This window comes from Neophocaena asiaeorientalis, unplaced genomic scaffold (assembly GCF_003031525.2).
Source record: "Neophocaena asiaeorientalis asiaeorientalis breed wild unplaced genomic scaffold, Neophocaena_asiaeorientalis_V1.1 scaffold196, whole genome shotgun sequence".
NCBI lineage: Eukaryota > Metazoa > Chordata > Mammalia > Artiodactyla > Phocoenidae > Neophocaena > Neophocaena asiaeorientalis.
In genome coordinates this window covers 3,397,033-3,414,134 of record NW_020173929.1, presented here as the reverse complement: position 1 = coordinate 3,414,134, position 17,102 = coordinate 3,397,033, and the positions used below count along the sequence as shown (strand labels likewise).

At 49.1% G+C, this 17,102-nt stretch overlaps 1 protein-coding gene across 15 annotated transcripts in view; it reads right to left on the bottom strand.

The window, feature by feature from the left end:
* Positions 1-16,389, bottom strand: part of CD44 (CD44 molecule (IN blood group)) — an 87,430-nt gene extending 71,041 nt beyond the window's left edge. For 2 of the 15 annotated variants that reach the window (XM_024752538.1, XM_024752539.1), the window contains exon 1: positions 15,956-16,382. In XM_024752538.1, the coding sequence (XP_024608306.1) occupies positions 15,956-16,022 (67 nt within the window). In that variant the 5' untranslated portion in view covers positions 16,023-16,382. Of the gene's footprint in view, positions 1-15,955 lie in introns of all 15 variants that reach the window. The other 13 variants (XM_024752540.1, XM_024752541.1, XM_024752550.1 and 10 more) reach the window with 12 other exon arrangements.
* Between the last annotated feature and the right edge of the window lie 713 nt (positions 16,390-17,102).

The following is a 17,102-nucleotide window of genomic DNA, read 5'->3' as shown; positions in this document are numbered from 1 at the left end:
AAGTGCTCAAGTGTGCAAAGATGGACTGTTTCTTATAAATTATAACAGATTTAAGGTTATTCCCTGATATGCTTTTTTTGGAGAGAGAAAAGGATAAAGTTATAGCTATCGTGACTGAGTATAAACCCAGATCATCTAAGCCTCAAACTGCAGTGTGTCCCCCATGTGAACTTCGTCTGTGAGGCGTGTCTTCTTAGGATAAGGTTGAGGGTGTGGCTTAGAAACACAAGAACTTAGCTTTGCCTTTTTTCTTTTGCCTACAACTCTACCAGTTGCATAGACTCCCTTTAGGGCCTTACTCATTATAACAGACATCGTTACCAATGCAATAAAATTCTTCTAATTGAACCCGATTTTGTTCCAAATCTCAAGCTTGTGCTTCAGGGGAGGCGAGGCCCCAACTCCTAGCTCAACTGGGTAGATCATGACTGATCTAAGTCAAGCACTGTGGTCAGAGTTCTCCTTGCCAGCGATTGGTTCAGTGTGGGCATTCCAGGCAATGGGACCCCATTCTTCCAAAGGGAAGTCAATTAAGAACTTCTAGAAAAGCCATTCCTCCATTTTTCTAGAAGAGATGTTTATGAATAAGCATCCTTCTGGTGCTGGATAATGATTTTGTTTTTCCATTGGATGCCTGGAACTGTAGGAGTCAATTTGGGACCACGAAGGAGGCTAAACTAAAGAAAGACACTGCGAGGGGCAGAGTGGGAAGCTGGAAGAAAACTGGGTCTTTGATAACAACGTCGTGCTTCTGGAATCATCCTACTTCCATACTTCTTGTTACGGGAGATAATGTTTTATGAGGGTTGATTATTCTTTACTTACAGAGATACCCAGCTGACATGAACTGATGTGGGTATACCAAGAAATATGTGACAGATAACAATTACATGGGGGGCTACACATCACGGTTTGATGCATAGATGGGGTGTGGCTTATGTTCAATCATGATAGCTATAACTCCACCCTTATCTCTCCAACCCAAGAAAGCACATCTGAATAAAAGGGAAAGGATGTTATCATCATCGCTGGTTGGGGTGGGGGGGGGGGAAATAAACTTGAACCTGTTCTTGTTTATAAGACACAGTTGTTTATAACTGACCACTTGGATTGCCGGTGCCTATATTCTACCAATTGATAAATAAGTGATGTTTTGTGTTTTTGTTTTTTTCTCACCACATCTATCTCACTCTCCTGATAGAGTCCACTCTGGTCACCTCCAAGTAGTTAACCACCAACAAAGGAAATAAAAGAGTGAGGCCCTTGTAGTCAAATGGTTGGACATCTGAATCCCAGGGCTCTTGCCTGACCCTCCTGCCTGGACCCAGGAGATGCACCTGTATGGCTGCTGGAAGTCATCCTATAACCCTCCCACTTCCTACACATCAGTAGACCCTGGGCCCGAGCTCTAGCCACCAAAGTGCTTAAAACAAGACCAAGAAACTTCCAATAAAATGGGCCAATAAATCTGACCCTAAACCGAGGCTTAATGCTCAAGATTCCTAAGTAAATTATGAATTTTTCCCCATGGAAAAATGACACTTTTTGTTTCCCAGGGTTTGGGTTCTTTTTCTCCCCCAACATGTGCTTCTAAAAGCTTGAGTCAGCTTGGAGCTTCCCATGGTTCTCTTCCCACCACTGTCTTTTGCAGGGCAGGTAGGATAAACTGGTTGCTTTCAGAATCTTGAGGAATAAAACTTGCTTTTCTGGCTCTCTTACTCAGATGACCCACGCGAGAGGCAGCTAGACTAGGAGCTGCCTTGGCTAGAGTTGCTATGAGGAGCTTTGACCCCACCCACCAAACTGTCCCCCGGTCCTGAGAGCTGGTGGGGTTGAGAAGTCCAACAGGTAGGCCTCCCAAGGAACTGTGGGGATCCTGCAAACATAGTCACTGCTAGCCACTGAGAAGTCTTGAGAAGTCTTCCTTGATGCTCTAGATCAGCTGAGGACTCCCTGTTACCAGCTCTCACGAGCTCCGGCTTCTCCTTCCTAGCTCTGATCACGAGTATAATTAAATAAGGGCATAATTAGTTGTTTACTATGTCTTCCCGGATAGCTGGTAAGTTCCATCAGAGCAGAAACTGTGCCTCTCATTTAAAGTTGTATCCCCAGCCCCTGGCAGAGTGCCTGGCACATACTGGTATTCCATAAATATGTGTTAAGTGAACACATGGATCATGTGGAAACCAATGATTGATCAGAGAGGCTGGGCAAGAGCAATGCCAGGTTATGCGGGGCCTTCCGGTTTCCAAAGGCTCATTGAGTCAAAAAGGATCAAAACGAACACCAAATATGGATGTACAAGATACTACACAGAAAACCAGATTCAGGTACAATGAAGACCCCAGCAGAGTGTAAACACCTACACTGTTTCCCATTGGGTCCCAAAAACCCAGGACCATTTTATCTTCCTCTCTGTCACTCCAAGTCTTCTTGCCCTGGTCAGCCACTGTCCTCCTGTTTAGTGCCCTTTCCTCTATCATCTGAAAGTATGAAATGGAAAGAGTACTGGATTGAGGTTCAGAAACCAGAGTTTTGACTCGAACTGGTTGTATGACCTTGGGCAAGTCACGTGCAGTCTTTGAGACATCCTTCCCTTGTTTGTCCAATAAAACTAGCGGGCTATACAACTTCTAGCACTTTCTCCCATCCTGACATGCCATCATCATGGGCTTTGTGTCACCAGCTCATGAAAACTTCTCACTTAGGGCCCTTTCTCCCTTTCTCCTTTTTTCCCTCTTTGGATCCATACTTCGACCCAGCTCAGTCTTGCACCTAAGCCCTAGCAAAGCATCTGAAAGCCCTCCTGCCCCTGCCTCCAGCACTCTTACTGAGTTACCCCAGTAAGGGGATTGTGACTCAACTTGGCAGGGTACCCCAGTCCCCTGCAGGCTGGCTGCCTCCGCCTGTCTCTGGAAACGGCAGGACCAAGAACCTGAGCACAGAGCAGGGCCCCCTAGATAAGCACTGCCCAGGAGGGGATGGCAGCTCGCAGGAGATGGGTGAGCATTCTGAAGAATACAGTTTCAATGACTGGGGTCAACTAGCAACAGGAGACAGAGATAAAGGTGAAAGTGACTTCAGGTAATAATAGAACCTTGTAGTTCTGCATCACGTGCTTCTGCCTACCAGTACAAAACACTTTCACACCAGCAGGCAAAGGTGGAGAGGTCTAGGGGAAGCAGACAGATTATTATCCCTGGGTGGGTCACACACTGTATTGAAGCATTAGACAGATAAAGCCAGTAGCCCAAGGTCACACAATTAGGCTTTGACACAGTGGGAATTAGAGCAGAGTGTCCTAATCTCACCCAGGGGCTATTTCTAGTAGACTCTTGATGGAGCCTTTTGTTTATACCTTGGTTCTACCTTATCTTACCTGCCCAGGTAGTGAGCTTGCTTTTTCCCTTGGGGATGAACAGTGGGAAACTTGAGCAGCCCAGAGTGCGTTGACCAGCCTGAGTTTAGAATCCAGCCTTCTTGACTTGGATTCTACCAGCAGGACCCAGGAAGGCCAGCCTGTGGAATGCTGCTACTGTTTGCATTTGGGAAGCACAGAAGAGCCCCAGTGGCAGCTGAGAATGCAGAGGCTCCAGGGCTGCTAAAAGTTGTAATTAACGTGCATATACGATCTTTTCATCTTCAAAGGCTTTAACTCACATGAGCTAGTTATGCCTCCTATCACCCCCATGGCTGAGGAATCATTTTTGTCGTCTCAGTTTGCCGATGGAGAAGCCGATGCATGAAGGAGCTCTTTGCCAGGAAGTCTGGCCCTGATTCAAAGAGAGGAAATTCCTTGCTCCCAGCATCTTACCTCACTTGGGGTAATGGTAAAACAGAGTGTGAATTAATCATAAGAGAAGGCTCAAGGGACCAAACTCCTCTGGGTGAGAGACTGCATTTATACTGCTCTGGAAGGAGGTGGAGTTTATGGTATGGCTAGCTGACTAGATTCAACTCTCAGAGTTACACACAACTATCAGAAATGTAGACTAGAAAAGCCTACTGCTCTACTGTGGGGATGTCCATGTGATACAGCGGGGTCAAATCCTCCATATTGTGCCCATGGCAGACATCACTAATGGATCACAGCACTCTCTGTGACCGAGCCAAGGTTTGGCTTCTTAGCACAGCCCCACAGGCAGCCTCTAGCAATCAATGGGAAATGGTACAGGAGCTGAAATCTGTTTGTTATTGCTGCCCTGCCATACAGTCTGTTTGGGATTCTCTTAAATTGCCAAAAGTTGCCAAAGTTTTATCTCAACCAATGTTGGAGCTGGCCTTTTTCTGAACTCTGTCTAGCACAGTCTAAAGAGGGTATCATGAGAACTTCTAAGTCTCTGGGGCAGCATAACTGGATCTCATAGATGTTGCCACTGTTACATGATCACCTGGAATCTGTCCAACCTCATCCTTCACTGTTCTTCAACATGGCATCTCTTATTCAGGTAGATGGAGCCCCCTCCTTACCCCAATCAAGCCGTACTTATTTCTCTGACTTTAAACTTTCAGCTGATCCTTTACACTTCTCTGAGTTGCTCTCCTCTCTCTGTCCATCTTCTTTCCCATGCTCAGTTCATCCTCAAACTTTACTCCTTCCATGAAGCCATCCTATACAACTGCCGCTCAGAGAGGTCTGCTTTCTTGTATACTTAATTACTTCACTTGTTTACTTTTTCTTTCACCAAACGGTAAACTCTCTGAGGACAGAAACTAGATCTTCTCCATCCCTCACTTCTTTCCACAAAGGATTCTTTCCAATCACATGATAGTTTTTAGTGCATTGATTGGTGAGTGTATCCCCATTTTACAATTGGGGAAACAGAGGCAACCAATAAAGGAAGAACCTTGCCCACAGTCATCCTGTGACTAAAACAGAGAAATGTTGAGCCTCTGCTGGCCACATGTGGTTCTCACTTCTCCTAGAATGCAGTGTCTGGGGGACTGGCTGGAGACACAGATGACTGAATGGTACCCAGTAATCACCGAGGGCATTGCCTACTACAGGAGAACTAAACCCAGCCTGGTGTTGTATTTCAACTTCTGGTTAGTGGATTCCAGATGGATATGGGCATACCCAGGATGGACCGTGATCTCACAAGGATTTTCAGTGACTGATAGAAGGTCAGACCCCAACAGGGCATTTAGTCTCAGACCCACCACTCTGACAAACTCCTAAGTAACACAGTCTTTATAACTTCCTTTTTCTTTTCTTTCTTTTCTTTTTTTTCCCCCACTGAGCAGGAAGAGTTTCTCTGGTCTCGTGAAAAAGAAAGAAATATCTTAGTAGGAGTCTGGAAGTTTCTCTGTAGAAGAAGCAACTCACCATCTCAAAGGTCTGCCTTGCCCTGTGCCTTGGTATCTAGATGTTTGTTTGCTTTTGTTTGCCTTTTTTATTTTTTTCAGATTCCCATGGCTGTCCTAGTTACTTTCCCTAGGATACTAGAGCTTGCCCTCTAAGCACTGCTTTGGCTGAATATTAGGGTTCATTTTGCACCAACATGTTGCAGGGTTCCCTTGAGGGAAGCTGAGAAATCCAATGTGTTCATGGAGCTTTGAGAGTGAAGGACACAGTCTTTTCTCTTCTTCAGGGGTTTACTGCTCTGACCTCTTGAAGCAGTGTTTTTTCAAAGATTATTGCATCCAGATCCTGTGGCTAATCCCAGGGCTAACTTCCTGCAGTTTTAGCAGTGTGACTGACGCCTGTTGCTAACTTCTCTGGCTTAAACTTCATCTGCTCACCCGCAGGTGGTCAGGAGGACTTGGGGGAGTCCTCTGAGCAAAGCACCTTGGCCTAGGAGTCCTTCTTGCCCATTGGAGTTTAGAGTGTAACTGGGTCCGTATGCTTGTTGTTTCTGGTGTGGATTAATAATTCACTTCTGACATTTAATACAAACCAGGCATCGCTTTTGTGTGCTGGGGGCACTGCGGGGGACTGCATTATAGTTGTGTTATTCTTTCCATTAAGTTTTATGAGGCTTAGGTGTTTGTGGGCCCACAGAACGGTGGGTTTATAGAACACGAGGCCTGGAAAGGACTGCACAGATCAACTTTCACACATGGAAAGTTGGAGGCAAATAGGAAGCAAAATGATTGGTTTGGCATCACATAGTGAATCAGTAACAGAGAGGAACTAAAATATCATAGTCATTTCTATTCTTGAGGCACCTTCGGTGTACTAGACACTTAGCTCTAAACATTGTTATAGACACTTAATGTGTGCGGTGCTGGAGCTCACGCTGCTCTTAAGGGGCGGGAAGGAGAATCAACCTGTTTTACAGCCCTTCTTCCTTCCACATGGCCCTCCTCCAAAGCCAACCTCCTAACTCCCATACCACCATACGAAATAGCTGGTTTGGTATGGAAGGTCTTTAAACCATTGAAAGAAAGAACTCCTCCCGTTGTTCCCTTTTAACTTAGTGACCGAAAAGCCAAATGCTTTTCTCTCAGTGTTCTTGAGAACATGATTTTGAAGCTTGGGGTTCTTTCTACATGAGGCCGGATTTGGAGGGCAGTGCTGGGGCTGAGAGGCAGACAGACTTCTAAGAAATCAAGATCCCTTGGGCTTCCCTGGTGGCGCAGTGGTTGAGAGTCCGCCTGCTGATGCAGGGGACATGGGTTCGTGCCCCGGTCTGGGAAGATCCCACATGCCGCAGAGCAGCTGGGCCCGTGAGCCATGGCCACTGAGCCTGTGCGTCCGGAGCCTGTGCTCCGCAATGGGAGAGGCCACGACAGTGAGAGGCCCGCGTACCGCAAAAAAAGAAAGAAATCAAGATCCCTGGTTTACTGGACAAAACCCAGTGAGCTCTAAACTTCCTCTGCCTTGCCTGACATGTCAAACTCGAAGAAGGATACGCTCAAATTAGAGAGCATGCAGAGAAAAGCGATTTCAAGGAGATGTGAGTACATGAGCCATTAGGAAAAAAATAATAAAAAGATTTCTATAGATCAGAAAGATAAAAAAGGATGAAGAAAAATTAGCCAGAACCTATAAAAAATCACAGAAGGGAAATGATAAAGATGGCTTTGCTAGCCAAATCTAGAAATTTCACTCATTCAGTCAGCCATCCAATATTTATTGAACGTCTACTGTAATTGAGGAACTGACAGCTGGGGACTACATCAATACAAAATTGTACATAATGTACATAAATGTACATAATGCATAAGCTTTCCCCTAAGAAGCTTACAGGATCACCTGTGAAAGAGAACAGAGCATCGTAATACAGCTCAGAGGCATCCCTTGAACTTCTTTTTAGATGGAAATATGCTTGTGGGGTTTTTATGAATGATCAGGGAGAAACAGTTAGTAGACAACAGGAGAAGGTAAAAGTCACTTTGGGAAGTCTAGAGGGATGTACCTGACCTCTACGGTTGACCTTGGGAAGATAACTAGTGCCATCACAGGGGATCCACTTAAAAGACGAACTTCTGGGCAGGAGATTTCTACAGCAGTATTACTTCTCTCTCCAAACTCTGATTTGCGTCTATGTGACCAACATGCTGGTGGGTACCTGAACCCTTGTCCACCCCTTGCAGGGAAGTGTGGCCCTGAAACTCACTGGTGGCTGCGAGGCTGACTCAGTGACGTCAACTGGTCTCCTGCAGACTGTTAAGATGGTACTTGGCTCTGCTGGAATCTGCTTCGCGGACTGGACACATTCAACAATGGCAACATTTGTGACTGGTGTATAGTGTTTACGCCATTTAATACTTTTGGAGCCAGGGGCCTGGGCAGAAATGACCTTCTAGGTCAGAGGCAGGAGACCAGGTCTGAGCTGCGTGGAATTGTTAATTTCTCCCTAGCATCTCAATTTCCATAATGATGAACACTTGTGAAGAGGTCTTACCATCCTCACTCTAATATCTTGGTGGGTTCTCTTTGAGAGAGGATGTAGAAAAAGACGCTGCCTAGATCCGCTACTGGTATGCGGTTTCTTCTGGAAGGCACTACAGACCCGCTCAAGTGCAAAAAGATGTACTGAAATTGAAACAGATGGGGATCTGTGATGAGTTTCTGCCCCCAGGCCAAAGGCGCAGGTCCCTTCCTGCAGACTGAGTCAGACATCTCCAGGGGGCTTTGCCTCCTTCCTTCCGGGATGGCTTGTTTCTCAGACAGGGTACCCAGAGGCAACGCTACCCTCCCCGCCCCACCCCCCTGCAAAGGTCACCTGCTGGGCCAAACAGAAGCCAGACCACTGGTTTGCACTGGAGCTGGGAAGAAGGGTGGCAGCACACTTCTAGCTTTTGCTCGATTCCTGGTGTCCACGGTGAGCGTAGGCTGATTCCTGACAGCCTTCGCTCTCAGAGGACCCCTTTCTGTCACCAGTTCTAGCTGGTAGAGAGAAGGTCCTGGCATCACGGACCCATAAGCTGAGGGCAAACATTTTTGCTGCTGTCTGATTGGCTCCTTTCCCAACTTTATCCTGTCATGAGCCAAAGTCCTAGATGATGGAGCAACGCATCAGCAACCTCATCGTCCATCAGGTGACAAGTACCGAAGTGATCACGAACAAACAACTCAATTCACCATCCCTTTGAATCCGAGCCTCTCCCCAACTCCCCCCGCCTCCACCCCATATAGAAGAAAACAGAACTTGTACCCAGGAATTGGAATGAATGAGCTGCTCAGAGCATGAATGCGAAGACATTTCCATTACTTCCTTCTCCTTCATGTTTGCAATTCCAGCCCCCTCCTCTGACATCACATGTATAAAGGGAGAGCAAAACCAGCTCTGTGGACATTAAGATCCTGCCCACCTCGGATTCCTAAACGGGATTTATGAAGACAGCCAGCATACTAGCAGGTATCATCGTTCGGGTTTCTGGGGCACCCTGACATCTTGATATACGAAGGCAGGCACAGCAATGCAGTGACCAAGAACATGAACGCAGCTGCTAGACAACATGGGTTTGAATCCTAGCTCCATCACTTAACCAGCTCTGTGGCCTTGAGCAAGTTACTTAAATTCTCTATGCCTCAGTTTTCTCATTGGTACAAGAGGGATAATAATAACACTTCTTCCTAAGGTTAGTGCATGGATTAAACAAGTTAGTATAGAGGAAAAATTAGGATGGTGTCGGCATGTGGTCAGCACTCTGTGTTTGCTATTATTAGTAGTAGCGGTGACGGTATCTCAAATACATACAACTAGCTGCAAAGAAACAACCATAAAAGGCACAAGAGCTCTAACTCTCAAGAAAGGTTGAGGGTTAGGAAGATGAACTTTCAGGCACAGCTCAAGGAGACTCGCCATGACACCAGAGCAAAGGCTCAAAATGACTGGTCTACGTGAATTCTCTCTTTCCCTGGAGTTTTGCAATTAATGTTTACTCTCAAAAGCTGAAGACTCGAGAAAGATTTTTTTGGGCCTGAGTTTTGCAAATCACCTCCTTGGTGACTCAGCCCTTCCCCACCCACCTGGGGCCTGTCTGTGTACACTTGTTCTTAGGAGGGACACTGGCCTCAGGACACACCCAGGCAGGTGGTGCACCCCAAACTCAGGGAGATCTGGCTTTATCAGGTTCTGTGCCCCCATGACACCCACCCCCTCGTCCTGTCTTTGACTCCCTGCCCCTACGTTTCACAGGGTGGATGACCCATGGGAAGGCAGGTCCTGCCCTGGTTGTGGGCGACTTCCCATGTGGCAAGCTCCGTGGAAAGGAGGCACGGTTTGCCTCCGCAGCAGATGTCAGGCTTCCCGAGAGACCTGTAGCTGCTGTAGGAGACCCACACAGAAGGCAAGGACCTCTGGGAAGTACTTCTGCTTCTCTCCCAGCTGCCACCACCCTCCAGAAGCAGGTGTGGCGTTGGACGGGAGGGTGTGGGCCTCTCACGCAAAGAGTCCAAACTCAGATCAGCATCTCCAAAATAACTAGAGCTCCAAGTGGGCCATTGCACGGGAGTGTTCTATTTTGAGGCTTCAATTTGGGGATTGGTGTCATCATCCTGCCTGGCTCTCACTCTCTTCTTGGCCCAAGAAGTGAGTCACCCTGTCCTTAGACGGACGTCCCCAGACACAGCAAGCAGCCACCAAAGCCACAAACAGACGGGCGATCTCCCTCCTTGGGCAGACCAAACATGAGCCCTGCGGTGGGCAGCTGGCCGGCCAAACGCCCGTCTCAGCCCTGTCCTGGAGAAGGCAGCCATCACCACTGCTGTCATATACAGACAAATGCATCTGTATCTCAGGGAGACCGTCAGGCATGCTTTCATATATAGCGTGGATGTAGTAATTTCTATATTCTAGACATTCTTTTCAGTTCAACAGTTACTGGTAACAATTACGGGCCAGGACTGGGATCCGGGACCACAGAAATGAATGTGGTTCGATCCCTGATGTCAGGGGGCCCGCACAGCACTGCAGAAGAGATATAAGAGAAGATCTGTCTGGTTTGGGGTTTTCCTCCAATGAGAAGCATGAAAGTCATTAGCGCCCGTTGGTCCCAAATACGCTTATTTATCTTGATTTGCCTGTGCAGCTTTTAGGCTAATTAACTGGGGACCTATGGGAACCAGATACCTCCTTGTCAGAGGTGAAGTTGGCCAACATCCAGTGACACCAGGGATTCTCAACCGGGGGGGCGACTTTAACCAACTCCCCCTCCATTTGGCCATGTCTGGAGGCAATATTGGTTGTCACACGGGATTGGCGAGGGGGAGGTTTGCACTACCAGAATCTAGTGTGTGGAAGCCAGAGATGCACAGTCAGCCGTTATCCAGGAAACCCTACACTAGACCATGAACTACTCAGGAGTGAGGAGTGTGTCCTTCCGACCATGAGCTCTCAGCACCTATCCGCTGGGTGCACCAAATAGGCAGTGAGTGTGTGAACGTTCGTTGGATATATTGTCCAGTTAATGAACTTACTCGAGAGGAGGTAAATTAATAGCAGGGTAACAGAAATATACACACCCCTATCTCACTCCCTCTTCTTCAGATATTCAAATCCTCTCTTGTCCACACTGCCCCCACCCATCACTGATTCCCCAGCCCTCCTAGCTGTGCTTCAGCTTGGCAAGGCTGTTGGCTTTACAACCTAAAATGGCCAGGCTGTCACTTGATGGCACTGTCTTACATGTGTAGAACCATAAGGTTCTTGGATAGAAGTCCCACATCTCACACACCTAATCCCCCTGTAGTACCCCACACAGCATGGGACCCACAGAGGACACATTATAAATGCTTAAGGGTTGACCAGCAGTACCCACATTATGTGTAGACACGTGTTCAGATGCATATATACCTACGGGCACACCCACACCTCGTGTGTGTCCACACCTAGCAAGCAAAAACCCTATATGTAGCTTTTCTTGGTACTTCACATATTGGGGTGATCAAAAAATGGAGAGCAGAGGAATACAAATGTTCCTCTCCAAAAGTACACATTTTCTGAACCAAACATCAATGTAATCGGACGCTAGACTGATTCACGAGTTGTATAAATGTGATATTCATTTATGCAAAAATCCATGCAAGTTTCTGACTTCTAATCACACAAAGCCATGTACTTATTTGTAGAAAAATATATAAATAGTTAGTCAAAATATACACTAGGTTTCAATTGGTAGAGTATTTGCATATTTGAAATCCTGACACTCCTGGAAAATCTGGAGTGCCCAACAACTGCGTCCATGCCAAGCCAGACTCCACAGCCACAAACTTCCCAAACCCTTGCTGGCCAGCTTTGGGGGAGGGCCCTTTTGAAGAAAAATATCAACTTGCTAAGGGAGTGAGAAGTGGGGTTCCAATTTAAGGCTGGAGGCACCAGCCTCCCCTGGTGATTCTAAAGAACACTTGTGTGCTTCCCGTTCAAGAGGGGACACAAAGGAGCTTGAGTCAGCTTCTGGCTGTGCAAACCCCCAGAATTTCTCTCTGAGGCAGAGAAGATCCCCTGTGAGAACTGCACTTTGTGTGGTGGCGTGTGCCACTGCTTCAGTTCATTCTTTCACAAGACCCACTTCCCTTTCAGGCTCTGGGTAGAGTCAGCTAAAAAGGAGGTGCAGGGGAAACACAATGGCAGCCGGTATCTCAGCCCCCATCCCAGCCAGGATGGATGGCTGGGGAGGCCTGCTTTGCTCCCACCACCTCCTCTCCATCAGGGAACCCCCGCCTGGAACCGTCTGACACCCAAGACCAAACTGAAATCTCACTTGAGTGACCACGTTTCACCTAGAGCCCCACAATGACTTTCCATTCAAGACCCCTGAGTTTTCTAGAGAACCGTGTCAGTCCATGACCGGGGTCCTCAAGACTCTCCCTCACTGGGCACGTATGACCTGCTAAATGCTGAGGGTTTCCATTGAGCATGGGATGAGGGGGCTTCCTGGGTCATTGTACCCAGAATGCTTGCAGGGTCAGGGCCTCTGCAGGGCCCCTTTCTTAATTTCCAGGCAAAAGGCCTTGCCCTGACTTGTCTCTTAGACAAGGAACAGCCTCTCCCTTTTTTCCAGGCCTGCAAGTGAGAGCATGTCTAGAAGGGCAGCTGGACTCTGATAAGGGAATTGACTTATTTTAGAAACAAATAACTAGGTTGGCATCTCTTGACAGCTGTGGCTAGGGCTGGGGAGAGACAGGGCAGAGCAGGGTAGCTAAGAGTCCTCGGCCTGCCAGCGGGAGAGGAAAGCCACTCATACCAGGCTTCATGTTCACTGGCCTCACACAGTTTCCAAAGTCCTCCAGAGGCAAGGTAATGAGTCAAAGGAACACAGGCATGGGAGTCTACCATGGGGGATGTTAGAAAACTCCATCACTCACTAGCTGTGTGTCCTTGAGGAAGTCACGTCAACTCCCTGAGCCTCAGTTTCTTTATCTAGAAAATGGAATGAAGAGAGCGCTAAATGTACATAGAGCTGTCCTGAGGCTTATATAGGATAACCTATTCAAAGCCCCTGGCTGAACGCCTAGCACAGAGTCAGTGCTCAGTAAATGGTATTTCCTGGGGACTTAGGACCCTACTTCACAGAGGAGCAGAGCATCGGGCTTTTAAAGCTGGGGTGCTCCTAACTGGGAGGGATCCAGCAACACTCCAGGAGACCCCAGACAGTATAGAGACTCTTCCCCAAGCAGCAACTTTGCTTGATTATAAGAAATATATCATTATTCTTATATTAAACTGGGTATATTGTGGAGGAAAATGCAAAATTGTAATGAGTATTTAAGACAGTATTTCAGGCATGAAACAAATGTTGCTACATCAGTAGATCACACTGTCCCCACTCCCTGCAGGGAGTAGAGGTGGAGCTGTTACAGTCCTTGAGGATCAAGGTGCTTCAGAGACCTGAGGTTTGGAAAGCATCCTGCACTAACACTTGGCCTGAGAGAGGGGAAATCACCTTTCTCTCCCTTTTGGGATCTGTTTCCTCCTTGGGAAAAAGAAAGGGTTTTTCTAAATGATCTTTGGAGTCACCATCTCTGGGTCTATGACAGTGAGTCAGGAAATATTTCTTGAATGAATGGAAGGGGATCTGTCATGAACTAAGAATTTCACGCTGCCCAGCATCCTTTCCTGCGTGGGGCAATTTGGAAAAAGAATGGAAACTTTTCCTACTGGCTGCTAGCCTCAAACACACCTACTTAGCACTGTGCCTTTACAGGAAGTAAGATGTCCATTGTGTTTTGGGGGGCACAGCTGAATTAATTGATGCTAACTGACCTCAGCAGCGCTGGAGGTTTGCTTCCTTTCTTCTTCACCTGGGAAAACACAGCCAAAGCTCTAACTCCCAGAAAGAGGGGTCTTTCATGCTCAGAGGGATCAGAAGGGTGCCGGCCACCCACAAGCCCCAAAGGTCTCAGATGCACCCCTCTTTCTAAACACCAGGGGCACAGTTCCCTAGCAGCGACCTCTCACCCACAGAGAAAAGGAGGCGGAGAGGTATGGAGGGCTCATCGCACTGCCCTCTACCCAGTCCTTCCTCTCTCTTCCTGCCCAGCCCGAGCCCGCTGTTAGGTCACATCTCCTTTCCAAGTCTCAGTTCCTTCCAAACAGCTTTACAAGCACACGAGAGCCCGGGTCCAGGCAGTTACGGCTACTGGCACTTTTCTGTGCTTCCTCCAAGTGACGCTGCTCAAAGGGACCACGGAAACGCAGGGCGGGAATGAGCCCACTGGTCTCGGGGAGAACTTCAAGGGTCAGGAGAGTGCCAAATATTGGGGGATGGGGCCCTTTAGAAGAATCAGGGCTAAGGATGGAAGGAGTGGGGAGTCAGAATCCTCAGAATCAAAGCAGAAGATGTCACAGGAAGTAACATACAAATAAACTTCCCTAGAGGCCATGGAGACGCCAGCATGGTCTGTCTTCCCTGAGGCCAAGCTCGCGGCTCTCCCTGAAATCTTTCCCTCTTCTCTGCCTTTCAAGGACTCCTCGGAGCTCCAGTTCCCTTTGGAAGCCTCCTCTAAGGCCTCTGGTCCACCACGACCCGACCCTTCCTTCCCTAAAAGCCTTTCCGAGTTTGTCCATGCCATACATACAGCCTGCTGGATTCTGGCTAAGCAACAGGCTAAGGGGCCTGGTTCACATGAGCACCAATCCTCTTGGCTGTTGTGAACACCAGCAAGTCGCTTAACCTCTCTGAGCTTCAGTTTGTTTCCCTCCTATAAAACAGGACTAACGACACAACACGTCTCACTTGGCCATTGTGAGGGTAAAATGAGAGAACACATGTAAAGAATTTAGCACAGTGCCTGGCACAGTCCAACTGTATAATAAATGATGGCTACTGCTGTCATTCCTCTCACCACTAATGATTATTATTAATTATTACTCTTTCTGTTTCAGGAATCTGAATCCTGGATCCCCACTTATCCTCAGTCTAAAGCACCCAGGTAGGGCTGTGCCTTTTACTTTCTTGGTACCCCCAGAGCTGGGTTTAATAAATACTTGTTGAATGGAATTACCCACAGGTTGAGCTGTCTTAATGCCCAGCTGGCACGTCTTAAAAGAAAAGTTAATTTTGCCGGTGATAAGCAAATCAGCCACGTGATTATCTGTAGATATATAGACAACGGAATGCTTGGAGTTCAGCCTCACCAGAACCTCTCACACACAGCCACTCCGTCCACAGCCACCGAAAGGCACAGACCCTGCTGGGATGGGATATTGGCAGCCCGGCTCCAGGATCCCTGATGCCTCCCCTGGAGCCCAGGTGGCCCCTCCTGCTCTGAGGCTGACAGGCAGAATATAGGAGTCACATTACTGTCTGGATTTCCCCTAACTCACTGGCAGAAGGAGGAGGCCGCAAGGATGGAGCAGCTGGCCCAGTCATTGCCTCTCCTACTCACACTCCTCGCCCCAGGCTGGCACCTCGTGGTGACCCAGAACCTCGCCACAGAGCTAGTTCAAGTTCCCACAAGCATTAAGATCGTTAGTGACCGGAGCCAACTGTAAGAGCTTTGGAACCCAGGCGCAGTGGGGGAGCCGCAGGAAGCCAGGACCCCTTTCTGGAAAGCTCACTGCCACCAGCTCTCACGCCTGGCAACTGTGCCCACCTCTACGGTCACCTCGCTAACAGCCCTGTCCCTGCCGCAGCCCCTGCCTCTGCCCCAGTCCCTGTCCCTGCCCTGCCCAGTTCTTCGCTGCCCGGCCACTGCCCAGCCAGGCTTCAAGCGCCCTTGGACACAGGAGTTAGGCCAGACACGGGCTGCGCGCACCCAGGAATACATTTACTTTCTGCCCTGTGCTCCTCCGTCTGCAAAGACCTCACCCACGACTGCGCGCCGGCAGCCTGCCCAGCAAACTTTTCTTCGCTCTTTCTCTTTTCCTTTCAACAAAACGGTGCTTCCCACCGACAGGCTCTCCAAGAGCTTAGCGCAAATCCTCGCCCCGCTCTCCACCAAATCCCAGCCGCTCGCCGCCCATTTGACTCCGGCCCCCCAGGGCCAACTCAGCCCGCGCGGCTGCCGGCTGGGTCCCGGCCACTCGGGCCACTCCCTCCCGCCGCCCCCGCGGGCACTCACCGATCTGCGCCAAACTCAGCTGCACGAGGCAGAGTCCCCAGGCTGCGCGCCACCAGAACGTGTCCATGGCGTCGGAGCGGCCGAGAAAGCAAGCGAGTGGGGCCGGAGGGGCCGGGCGCTGGGCGGGGGGCAGCGGAGCACGGGGCGAGCAGGGCGCCCGAACCTGTCGGAGGCTGGGGTCCGGCTGGCAATGAGGGCGCCTCGGAAGTTGGGTGCAGTTTTTATTCCAGGGCTGAGAGAGTGACCTAAGAGGGAGGGAGCGAGGAAGGACACACCCAAGCGAGGGGGCTGTGACTAAGCCGCCGGCAGAAGTTTAAAGACATACCAGCTCTCCTTGGCGCTGCTCCCTCCGCCCCCGCCCCGTTCTCCTCGGAGCTGGTAAAACGGGGGGGTGCCTGGGCGGGCGCCCGGAGTGCCGCGGGGTCCCCGTGCACCCGGGGCGCACCGGCTTTCCTCTCCCGGCGTCTGGGAGCGCAGCCTCTGGACGCAGGAGGGAATGACTGAGTCCTAAAACCTCGCGCCGTTGGGTTCAGCCTCTGGCCTCTCCTCGCCGCTAGGTTTCTCTTTGACTCTGGCTGGGGAACTCTTCTTTCTGGGTTTCACAGGCAGCTGGATATTCTGGGAGAGGAGCTGGGACAGTGGGAGAGTGGTTTTTCCCCGCCCTTGGTGGGGAGCTTGAGATTCTTCCCAGGGGAGAGAGGAAGAGCTCATTCTTCCCTTGAAAGAGAAGGAACTCCACATACCTCAGGTGAATTTTTGATTCTTATCAGGACTGCTTGGAGAAAGCTAATGATAGCCAGCCATGGGGCTGGTATTTGGCTCCACTGACCTATGTGTCATCTTCCAGTCCCAGGCTGGCATCTGGATCCATCCACCCATTTTTCCACCCTCTCACGCACACCCTCATTCATCCTCCCAAACATCCTTCCATCCACGCATTCGTCTATCTGCCCATCTTACCTTACATCCCTCCGGGGCTCACACATCTATCCATCCTCCTGTCCATCCAGTATGCACTCACATCCATCCAGCCTCTTGTCCATCCATTTATCCAACCACACATCCTTTCATCTGTCCATCCATCCAACCACATATTCTTCCAACGCCCCTCCCATACAGCTTCTCATCCATCTTTCTTAAGCTTTTC